Genomic DNA, 13,160 nt, shown 5'->3' on the forward strand with positions numbered 1-13,160 from the left:
CCATTTTTCCGAAACAATCGGTACAAAAATGTAAGAATAAAAGCTTGCAGTGTACAAATTACGTAGTCATTCTATAAAAATAATTACAAACTATAGTCAATAAAAATAAAATTTTGACATATGCAAAACGTTTTTTCGTAAAGTCATTTGAGAGTCACAACCGATTCGCTATTTAAGATTCACAATTGAACCTGATATCAAGTCTATTGCTGTTTTAAAAAGCGAAATGAATTATTTCGTAAAGCTATTCTAATTTTTAAAATAATTTTTTTTGTTCAAATAATATTAATTTGATTTCCAGCTGTAATCAGCTGCCAGGGAATAACGATTACATTACTCTTCTGATGAATGATGTACAAAAGATTTAATAATGATCTACCATAATTGAATGTATGAGGATTTGTATATTTCAAATGATGACTTGTATTTACACACATTATTTTCGCGGATCACATGAGTTAGAATAATTATATAGTGACATATCCACCACCACACTCATTTCTCGTATGTGACACATTATCGTAATTATTCCCCTATCTCCAAAATATCCTATTGCATTCACATAAAGATTATATTATATTCAAAACATAAACTTGTCACGACAGCGACCACTCGTAACAAACAAAAAGGTTCTATTGCATTCAAATAAACATCATATTCTAAACATAAAATCGTCGCGGCGGCGACTAACGTCAAACAAAAAGATCTCTCTTAAAATTTTCTGGTGCAATTTGAGGACTCAGCATTAAAACTCTAACACATAAACAAAACATTACAGATATGTTAGCTCTAAGTCGCAAAAAGAAGATTCATGTTCAAACTCAACATATTGTAAAGTTAGTTTTTAAAGACACTTTCCTCAGACAAGACGCTTAGCCCGCTAATCTTGCAATACCAATAAAGTTCGTCTACAAGTTTTACGGTGATTGTGTATTTGCAGTAACTGCACAAAACTCCGTGCCCATGTCTTAAACTCATCGCTTGTTACCCAATAAAAACACACTGAACTTAATTGCCTCAATTCACTTTTGCCGTTAGTGACGCTACGATCAGAATTGGTTTATCGATGTTCTTTGAGGTTGCTTTACAACAATATACAATCGATTTGTCACTAAGCCAAGCATCGTCAAAACAGCTTCGGCTAATATTGTTCCGTATTTTTGGGCATATAGAAAAAAAATCTGAAAAAGCATTTAAGTAAAAAAAAAGCCAGAATTCCCGCTGCCCGCTGTTTGCAATTTTTTCTAGCAAATGACATTTCAAAAAATTCAGTTTTGACGGGAAAAAAAGCGACTCTGGTAACACTGGCAATCATCAATGATGATACACGTGCTTTCAACTAAAAAATTTTAGCAAGTAGAACTGCACATGCTAAAACTATTAGAAGGGTATTATAACTTGACCTCAATAGATAACTTACAGGAGAAGGAATTACCTACCGACCTCATTTAGTACATACATTGTAACATATATATGGTTTTAATCATGATATACTGCCACATGACTGAGTCGCTCTGCATGAACTCTTTGATTTAAGAGAATATAAGAGCTATCAAAATTATACTTCATGCCATGCCATGCCCCTTGCCCCTTTCGAAGTTATCGTGATAAATGTTCCGAAAAAATCGTATGAAATCTTGTCTAGCATCCGTCTGGCCGATTTAAATTCGAAAAAATTAACAGTTTCAAAATACTTCGCGCATATTAATTAATGTCTCTTTCATTTAATAAAATATAATTCTTATTTCATACTATAAACAAAGACAACTGTGATAATATATTTAAATTTTTTTTAATGGGGTAACATTTTTGGTTTACCTATATTTACATATAAATATTTGTAAGTTAAAATCTACATGTACATGTATGACTGACAAGAAGTTTAAATAACGCGCACATCGAATTATACTAATTATAAATGTTTACTTATTTGCCCTTTATGTAAATAGCATTCGCAACTAGTTCAAACTCAGGACAGAATCCCAGAGCCGGCGAGTGCTAGCAGCGGCAGCAGTCGCTCCAGAACTTTACTGGCCATGCCTTATTTTCATGCGTTACTAAGTAATCTCCAGGTGAGCTCTAACTTGCATTAGATTTTTCGATTTAATTTCACTTATTCAGTTACTGATATAAGTTTCCTCATTATTGTTCTAATTTTTATGATTTCAATGCATAAATAGTATATGTATAATATATTTATATCTTGTTTAACTTCATCATTAAAATCATTCGCTTTGCGTATCACTATTGCTATATGCACATATATTGTAATACATATGTAATTACACATTTTCTTTTGTGTAATTGATATTGTAACCTCTAGTTGACTTTGCCAAAGTACATGTACGTGTAATGAGAGCTCTCCATTTAAGCGTGATAGGGAGTTATGTGGTTATAATTGTGAATGTGAGACGTGCTAATGGCCAATAATGTGACCATAAATTTGGAGCATGAGCATATTTGTCTTTGACCCAATTCAAACTATTTCTCATCGCTGCTGTAATTAATTTTACCCGCTAACATAGGGTAACAGGCATAAGGATGCATCTCCGAACGTATAAATTATATATATTCTTGATCAGCGTCAACATCTGAGATGATCTAGACATGTCCGTCTGGCCGTATCAAACGCACTTATCAAATAATTAAAAAATGCTTATAAGAAAATAATACTGAGAGCGCAAAGTCTAATTGTTTCAAATACCGACAATTCATGGATTTTCTTATTATAGAGTTTTACCGGAAATATTAAATTTGTATGACAATCAGGCTCTGGTATGCACTTTTCGTTTTCGTTTTGAAAAGGAAAAAAATAGTTGACTCATTGGTTTTTTGTCGTTCTTTTAAGACCGCAAACGACTAATTTCTAACCCCACCTCAAATTTGGAAACAAAATTTTGTCGTCAGCAACAACAATTTTCGTTTTGCTAAGCGACCGATAAATCCGACACCATGTTGGAATGAAAAAGCAAGTTAAAAATACTTATATAATGAAACGAATGTGTTTCCTTGACTCCGGACTCGTTGCATTTCCTGCACTGGTCACTGTTCGTGATCCCCATCTTTACAGCATGTACAGTCGGCAGTCTTTCCTTGAAATCAGCATAATGAATTTGGTTAAATAAGTATTAATTGAAGCACACATCAGCCTTGCAGTTTTGCACGAGTTGGTATTGCGCCAGCTCGCGTCCCACTGAAGTCTAGAGCGTACTTCAATTTTCCTACCTAGAGATCTCAGGGATATCGGCACATTGCATATGTTACCGACATCATGCCTTACCCCCTCTTTGACAAGAGTATCTACGATCTCGTTGCCATTGATGCCCTGGTGGCTTGGGATCAAGTAGATACATACGACCGCGGATGCTTTTCAGGACAAATTTGGACTTGACCACATCTGAGAACATTGATCTTATTGAAGACTGGCTGTCAACAAAGATGTTAATATAGTTGTGATTGTTCTGTATACCCCGAGCCACTTCTGCAGCCTTAGCTTGCCGAAGATTTCATAAGGGTACCTTATATCTCTTCGTGAAGAGTATAAGGTCCGATTTGTCCGTGTTAATGCTGAGCCCGGCTGATTCGGCCCATGCTTTAACTTCCCGTGAAGTAAGTTCCATTACAAAACTGAGGGTGGTTGGGCATTTCCAAGTTAACAAAATGCTTATGTCATCGGCATAGGCAATTTACTTGGGGACCCGTCTAATAAATTTTTTAAGTAAGCTGTTCAGAGAGAGAGAATCCCACCCTGGGGAGTGTCACCTCGCACTTCCTTTGTAATGACCGAATCGCCCCACGTAGCCACCACCCGCCTGACATTACGAAGGCGGTTGACCCAGCTGTGGATCGCAGAAGCCGTGTTCACTGAGGTAAGGCCCTTCATAATAGCGTTAGTTGTGACGTTATTGAAGGCGCCTGAAATAACTAGAAAACACACAAGGCATCTACGGTTCTTGGACCAAAGCTGCGTAGGCGGACTCTTCCTCTAGAGCGAGGAGGAGCTCCGCCGACGCCGTTTTAGACTTATGGAGGTTGAGTTGCAGCACACTCAGTAGAGGGTTACAAACTCGCGGGGGCCTGTCTGCATATAAAGTTCCTCCCTCACCTCCTCTTTCTCGTCAGTCAGGTTGAGGTGCAGGGTGGCGTCGGTCACGCTCTCAAGACCGAGATACGCCTCAACCTCCCCTGAGCTCAATGTGTGTGAGTCCTTGTCATTAGGATGGCGTTTTTTGAGGCGAAGGTACATGCTCCCTAAGCCCCACGCCATCTTACCGTTGCGCTTATATAGTAAAGCAGATCCTCGGCCTTCTTATTAATCTGAATGATCACGTGGTGCCCAACACTGGGTTAAGGTTCATCAACCTTCAGCACGGACCAATCACTCATCGGAATGGCCGGGTTCTGCTTTTTAAGCAGATGAAGCGCCCACTCTCCCTGCACAACTATAGGGAACAGGACCTTTGCCTTCGGTATGGACGAAATGTTGCTCCTATCCACCACGTTCAGCTTGGCCCCCTCCCACAAGCCGTCCAGTTTTGGAACGGTCGATTTCAACCAAAGCAACATTGGGTCGTCCTTGCATGTTAGGATCTTGATGCCATTCATCCAGCCCGTCCCTTTAAAAGTAGGCATTGGGCTGTCTGAGGCACTTTCCATCCTAACAAACAGTACGTCGACCAGCTTTCATTTTTTCCGTTAGGGTCCCATTTGTTGATGAGAGCAACAGCGACCTTTGCTCTCTGTGGAGGCCTGTTGCCGTTACTGTCTGTGTGGTTTTTGTTGATGGAGCCAAGTACTCGCAGCCTCTTGCTCACTGAAGCCCCTTGCTTGGGACTCTCAGCAGACCGTTGCAATATGTCGAATTTGACCTGTTTTCGTGGCCAAAACTCATTTTTCGCAAGTATTGAAATTTCCGTTTTTTCAATGTTACCATGTTGAGATATTGTATACCTATAATGTTAACTTAACTGTTTAGTGTTAAGATAACAGCTGTTAAAGTCAGCTGTTGCAAGCGAACGCCACGTGCGCAGGAGCATGGCATTGTTTTCAACAACTGCATTTAGCGACATAAAACAAATCATTTAAGCTTTTCTCAAATTCAGTAATTGAATTAGTTCTAGTAATGTTTTTAACTTCGCGCTGATATTTTTTTTATAAATGTATTAAGCTTTCTAATGATGCTTTTTATATTTATTAATTTAATATTCGACTTACTCCAAATTTCAATTATTTTGTCTGCAATCATCGGAGTAAGGCTTGCATAAGAAATTTGTTTTTTTGTTTGCTGTTTATTGCGATCACTCACGTAAAAATAATAATTAAGTACATCCCGAAAAGTTGGCAAATTTAGCTCGGAAAATTCACTAAGTACACCAATGATATTTGCGATCTGCTTTGAATTAAAACTTGATGCAGACATCATAATAATACTGTCAATTTCCGAATTGTCAATAGACATCGCTGATGATTCCATAATTTTATATTATTAGCACAAATTTCTTTGTTAACAGTCAAAAACTAAATAAACCAAATTTATTACACGAATTTAGAACTGATAAAAATCTTGAACTTTATTTACTGCTAGTCTATGGTATTCAATGGCGTAGATAGCTATTTTCGAAAGAGGGATAACTTACCAATAGGAACTGATGGTCTTGACTGCCCCCACACCTACGCCACTGCCGTTGGTTGACAAGTTTTACCGCAAAATTAATTATCATTTAAATAAACTGTTATAAGAGGAATGCAAAAAAGCTTCACAAAAGCTTTAATATTATTATATTTCTAAAGCTTATATTTATAAAGCTTATTTATGTAATAATATATTTCTTTGCAAGCAAATAAACTTTATAATAAAAAATAAAATTAAATTCCTCCTTTTATCATGCCACGCCTACTTTTATTAAGTTGCTTAAAATGCCTTTAAATATGTTTTTCAATTTTCAGACCGATACCTTACTTCGCTAAAAAGTTACAGACGCATTGCTCCTACTTTCTTATATGAGGCTCAGTACATGGCTAGCTTGGCTCATTTTGTCGAATTAAAAAAAATTATAAGTTAAATAAATTAAAAAATAATATTATAAAATTTGTTGTAAAAAGATGAATCAGACTTGACTCCAACATAATTGGAAAATGCGTGTTTTTTTTTTTTAAATACATTAAAATGCCTTAAATACCTCGAAATACCCTTATGTACTTTATAGTGAAATCTTTAAGCTTCACGGCTTTTGCGAGAAACGAAATGCCATATACACTTTCATAACTTGTTGATCTTGCTGTCCTATTAACATTACTTGCGTTAAACCATGGAAAAGCCGTCACTATTCGCAAAATGATAAACAAGACCGTGGTAAAGCCTTTGCGATTTTTTTTTTTCTTGAATAACTTCCATATTTATTATCGAATCTGGACCAAATTTGCGGGACGCATTTAAAATAGGACATTCATCATGGTCTCTAACTTCAAAATTGCTTTAGATATTCGTATTTTTTCGATTTCTGTGGGCGGAAGGGGATGTTGACACGCCCACTTTTCTAAAATATCTTCCTATAGTAATAACTCTCATTATACATGAAACCTCCACCTCCACCTTCGGGTTAGCAAACCCGGTAGAACCCGGCGCAGGTAAGCCTCCTTGTCCTGGCAAGACAGGTTTGCTAAGCCACTGAGCCTAGCGTGAATGTGGTGGAACCTTGGAGGTGCTGGTGATAGGCCGAGGTGACTGAAGAAGACGACGTTCCTCTTCCGCCGTAGAAGTTACGCAGCGCTCTCTTGGTCCGAGTCGGCTAAGACAACGGCATCAACCTCGAGTTGTTGATTATGACAGTATTGTTACAACTGACTTGACCTGCATCCACCGCATCAGAGGTATGACCGCTGGCGACACGCAGAGAGGAGTTTACCCCCCGTGCCCGCCGGTGGTAGCAGTCACGCCTTCCACCAACGTTTGGGCTGACATCTCAGCCCGGGTTGATTTTTTAAAATGCTTCATCCGAGACATTATGGCTAATTTTGTTCTTTGGAGCCCCCCATAGCGATTTCAGTCTGACCGCCAGACACCTCGTACCATGGATTCTGCTTCTTATCTACAGACAGATGCCCGAAAGATAAGGAGCAGAGCCCTCAGCTAGGATCGGGAGTACCTGAAATGTCGGCGCATAGTAGAGATCTGCTACCCGATGACAATAAGGTAATACATATCCTACCCAGCCAGCACCTTCGGGGAGGGTTCCGTAGAGGATTATTGTCAGCTAATTTATTTAAGTGCTAAAATTGTATACCAAAAAGGTGTTGAAATCACCGGAATGAAATCAATTAATAAGGTGATCCCATTTTTTGGTGCAAACAACTGCCTGCCGTTCCACTGATTTTTTTAAAGTAAGCTTCAAATCTTTCATTGCAAAAAAGACAAAATGGGAAACATAAATTATCTATGCAGGATAAAATTATCCTTATGTGAGTTCTATCCATGCAGGAAATTGGACACACGAGAGTCATTTCTTCACGTTGTTTAATTCTGACCAAAACAGCTGTTTCAGCAGTAAAAAATGAAACGTTTCAATAGCAAAACGATGACCAAAAACTTGTAAAAACCGGAGAAAGAAAATTAAGGTAACAGTTCTGCTATTTTTGTTCAGTTGTGGGCACACAAGACCTTCAGATGAGGCTCTGCACTGATGCCACAATCTGAGATCTGATTTCGAATCACTTTTCAAAGTGCAAAACGAGCAATTTTATCTTGCCGAAATGAAAAGTAGATGCCTTTTTCTATAATAAATCAGATCATATTTGCAAAAAGAAACAAGTAGAAGATCGCACTCGACAAGTTCCGTCAGATAATTACGCATATTACATTCTATTCGAATGATAAAAGGCGATTCACTTAATTAAGCTATGGGGAAACCCTGAAGATTAAGTTTATACAGCAGGAGATAATAATTTATCGAGTCGAAAGCTTTAATATTTTAATATTATAGTATTTTAATATTATAGTATATCCTAATTATTGCAAATATATTTATTTTATATAGAAAAGAGTATTTTTTGAAATTTACAAAAGTATTTTATTTAACTCAGCAGGTGGTTTTGTTTACGAACTATCAAAACAGTAACATATTAAATTCTAAAATCGATATATCGCTATACTATATACATTTACATTTAAATTAATCATAGCGCATAAAATATTCGTTATTGCATCCAAAGGAAACAACACCTTACAGTTGCAACTTGCAACCATATTTTCCATACGGTCTCGGCTCGACAAATATATGTCGGAGTTAGTAAAGCAGCATCTCGTGTCGGCACATTGCTACTGCGTAGTTGTAGGTGCGTATCGGCACATTGACACTGCGTAGATGCTTGAGCGTTTCGGCACATTGGCACTGCGTAATTAAGAGTGTGCATGTTCGATTGCATCCTTTATTTGCGCTGTGATTGGTTGTTTGCACTTTGTCGCTTTGACAAGTACAGTTATTGCAGGGCGACAGCGACGAGACGAGACCAAAAATATTTCCCGTTGAGATATCGTTATAAAATTTTCCCCACAAATTTAGAAAAATATTTTGTATATGGGCATTTCCAAAATCACGCACGGGACATTCGCATGCGTTCAAAGTAAAAACACGGCAAAAAGGAAACGTTTTTTTCCAACTGAAACGCTTAATGTATAGCATTTTATTAGCTCTTTCATTGGTGCAAAGATTGATGTTGGGTATTTTTTCATTTAGAAGATAATTGCAGAAGTCAAGTGATTCGCACGGGACACAAAACGGAAATGGTTTAAGAGGTAAACCAATTCAAACGCAAATTTCAGCGAATCCAGAGGCAATATTTTAATGCAACTAATTTTAAATTATTGTGCATTGATGCCTCTTTAAGAAGGTTATAATTTTTTTCAAAAACGACTTGTATTTTTTTTATAATTCAATTTGAAGTAAATTCGCACGGGACATCGCGCACGGGACATTTTTTACCGCCACTGTTTTTACACCCGCTACCCATAGGGTAGAAGGGTATTATAACTTTGTGCCGACAGGAAATGTATGTAACAGGTAGAACGAGGCATCTCCGACCCCATAAAGTGTCGACGGCAAGGGTGTTTTCCATCTTGATGCTTTTATTGATTTTCGCAGCTGCACAGCGAGTTCCGTTTGGTTCGAATACCCAAGCTCAACTGACTCTGGCATACGCGCTCACGTCATAAACTCACTCAAGTCGAGCGTATACAGCCATCTCTGTCTTACTCATGACTCTTGGTATCTTACCATCGAACCTTACTCAGCAGCAGAGCGTCTCTGCCTCTGCTGCCGTGCATTCGCTCAATATCAACGAGTAAAGCAGAAGCAGGGAATTCCCCGAATTCCCAAATTACCAGAATGCTTCATTTACTGGGAATCACACTGCGACATATATATATTCATGATCAGCGTCAACAGCTGAGACGATCTAGCCATGTGCGTCTGTCCGTCTGTGTGTCTGACCGTATGAACAGAGACTATAAGAGATAGAGCTATAATTTTTTTCGACAGCATTTGTTATGTTTATTTCAAATTTTTGCCACGCCCACTTCCGCCCCGCAAATCAAAAAAATTGAATAACAATCGTAATTTTATAGCTAGAGTTGCGTATTTTGGTATATAGAATAATAACTATAATAGTTATATTTGGTTGCGATCAGACTAAAATTGTGGAAGTTTTTAAAGAAATACTTTTGTATGGGCAAAAACACCTACTTACTAGGGGTCTTAGTTGCTTTGGCTGATAATCTGGTATATTGTGCTGTCTATGGTATATTTTGAATGCGGTACTATATCGATATACCATTTATACCAGTTGGTATATTTTTAGTATTTTGTAGTATATTTGGTATATTTTGAGAATAATACCGCAAAATATATTGCTTTTTTCAAAATGGGTAGCGGGTATCTCACAGTCGAGCACACTCTAAATATGAGAGAGGAATAAGTTGGTACTTATGTATGTTGTGTACTTACGGTGGATTTACTGATAAGAAATGTTGTTTTTCGGTCGCGCACGGGACATTAAAATAAGTGATAAAGCAAATCAAAATTTTTACCGTTATTGGTGATCGCATGTTACTTTTTGCGTTCTCTTTCGTTTCTTGCAATCTCCAAATGATTTTACAAAGCATAATACATTTATTTTAGAAGTTGTTATCAAAACAAAATATGCGTAGGGCATAATCATAATCACAACAGGTGCGTTTGCGGGACTTTGCATTCGAATATTTTGAAATCTATAAATGATAAATGCAAAATTCTTTCAAGTTTATTAAAATTGAATATTTCTTTATGTAACCATGTTGGAAAAAATAATTTTCAAGAACTTTTAATTTTTTGGTCGCGGTGGACCTTTCTGTGAAAATGCCCATATACCGTAAAAAAAATTGGATACATCAGAGGACTATATTCTATAGCTCCCATACAACCTTATTATGGCTTATATGCCTATTGTGCGCCAAAATTCTTCCGGTGTAGTTACAGTGCTAAAATTTTATATTAGCATCCAAGATATACTATATAAGTATTTAAATTAGCGAAAAAAAGAATATGTTAAATTGTCCACAAACACAAAAGAAATATCACAAAGGCAAAGGAGAATCTGCAGATTACGTCGCAAATTTGAATTTGATAACAGTAAGTTAGCTTGAGTTTATTAAGATTACACACAAATCTGCAAGTACGTTTTTTTTATAATATCTCAAATTTTAGAAAATTCCTTCAACTTCAAAATCCATTACAAATATTTTAAATTTGGACACGTAATTAATGAACTGATGACTTCGAAGTTCGGTTTTGTTGTGAAATATTCGCAAATCTAGTTTGCCATGAAGAAGCTTGGACAATTTAGAAACGATTTGTTTACATTTCGTACATTTTTGTGTGTACTGTCGCTTAGTGTGGTTAGATGGGTATGGCGTAGGCAGTAAAAGGATCGAGCAGTCAGTGTGCTTTAGAAATTGCCAGAGAAAGCATCGGAACTCGTTTCGCGATAATGAACGAACAGACTTCGGTAGAACAGACTCCGACATATATATACATACATATATTTCAGTGGTCGGTTTTCCATCGTTCTGTCTATTACTTAAATTTCCTGTAAGCACAAAAAATACCGCAACCTCAGGGTAGAGTATTTTTGAATTACGTAAATAAAAAAAAAAACAAGTAAGAAAGCTACAGTCGAGTGTACTCGACTGTGAAATACCCGCTACCCATTTTGAATAAAGTATATATTTTGCGGTGTTATTCTCAAAATATACCAAATATATAAAATATACCAAATGATATTTTTGGTATAGCGATATAGTACCGCATTCAAAATATACCCTCGACGGCACAATATACCAGATTGTCAGCCAAAGCAACTAAGACCCCTAGTAAGTAGGCGTTTTTGTCCATACAAAATAATTTCTTTAATAATTTCGACAATTTTTATCTGATCGCAACCAAATTTTCAGGAATCATAATATAGTTGTTATTGTATACACCAAAATTCATAACTCTAGCTTTAAAATTACGCTTGTTATTCGATTTTTTAATTTGCGAGGGCGGAAGGGGGCGTGGCAAATATTTGAAACAAACTTGATCTGCGTGCAAAAATAACAAAGGCTGTCGAGAAAAAATTATAGCTCTATCTCTTAGTCTCTGAGATTTAGGTGTTCATACGGACAGACACACAGACGGACATGGCTAGATCGACTCGGATGTTGACGCTGATCAAGAATATATATACTTTATAGGTCGGACATACATTTCCTGTCGGCACAAAGTTATAATACCCTTCTACCCTATGGGTAGTGGGTATAATGACTGACGATCATTCCGATTATTGATAAAAATACATAGTTTAACACTTTTTTCGCCATGTAACGCCATCGAATCATATAATAACTTTGTACCTCCAGGTATGTTAATGCAGGAGGAGGCATCTCCAACCCCGTAAAATATATATTATATATAGTCTTTATAATTCCTAAAAATTTTGTTCCGATCAGATAAAAATTGTAGAAAGGTATTTAAGAAATTCTTTTGTATGGGAAAAACTCCTACTTACTACTGGACTTATTTGTTTGGTCTGATAATCTGGTATATTTGTGCACTGTATGGTATATTTTAATTGATACTATATAAACATACAAAGAACAAAGCATTTAATATGTTTCAGTATTTTTGTGGTACTTTGATTTGGTGTATTTTAGAAATAATACTGCTCTGGGTTGTCGAGCACTCTATTGAAGATTTCTTACGTGTTATGGTTATACCTTCTTCTGCCTATTACATACATTTTCTGCCAACCAAAGTTATAATACCCTTCTACCCTATAGGTAGCAAGTATACAAATTTGCCAAAATGAAAGCATATCCTATACAGACTCAATTTTTTAAAGTATGTTCATATATTGTAAATAAACATCAACAACTAAGTTTAATTACTTCATTATTTTATTACCAGCAATAAGAAACTAGGATCAGAGTATCTTGACGGTCGACCAGTCTCATGTAGCACTTTTTACTTGTTTTTGTTTATTAGTAGATGGTTAACTATGTATTTATATATGTACATATGTATAAATCTGTACATAGTTGTCTATGACAACGTTTTTCAATCTTTCCATGCGTGAAAATTTAATGACGTGCGTATTTAAATGGTTCCTTACCGAGTCTAAAATAACCGGCTCACTGGGCAAAAACGTTCACATTTTTCACTTATCAGCGTAATTAAGTTACAAATATTAATATCATACGTTAATAGGTTTTCATCACTTAATTTACCAAGAAATTTGTATACCTATTTATACCAAAACCAGTCACAACGTTTTGCGTAATTGATAAAACATTAAATTAATCAAAAATTGGGTGCAGTAATTTAAGTTCTTTATTAAAATAAATATGGTTTTAAAGTAAAGTCAGATCCGGACTTCATTTTTGGTTCCATAAGAACAACAGCTTCCTACCTTTTCTTTCGTATGCCCCACGTGCATACTGTATTCTAATAAAAGTTTTCAATTTATTTTTTGAAATTGCTCATTTCCGCTCTCGAATACATTAAAAAAGGCCGGGGCTTCGATTTTCACATTCACATTTCGTTTTCATTTTAGAAACGAAAAAATTGGTGCTCCCATTTTCATACTCACAA

General features: G+C 36.4%; 1 protein-coding gene across 1 annotated transcript in view; it reads left to right on the forward strand.

Annotated features, from left to right (window-relative positions):
• The window catches only part of LOC133838740 (protein madd-4), a 96,461-nt gene that overhangs the window by 70,177 nt on the left and 13,124 nt on the right, over positions 1 to 13,160 (forward strand). The window contains 1 exon segment of the mRNA XM_062269967.1: positions 1,950 to 2,072. Coding sequence (XP_062125951.1) covers positions 1,950 to 2,072 — 123 coding nt within the window.

This window comes from Drosophila sulfurigaster, chromosome 2L (assembly GCF_023558435.1).
Source record: "Drosophila sulfurigaster albostrigata strain 15112-1811.04 chromosome 2L, ASM2355843v2, whole genome shotgun sequence".
NCBI lineage: Eukaryota > Metazoa > Arthropoda > Insecta > Diptera > Drosophilidae > Drosophila > Drosophila sulfurigaster.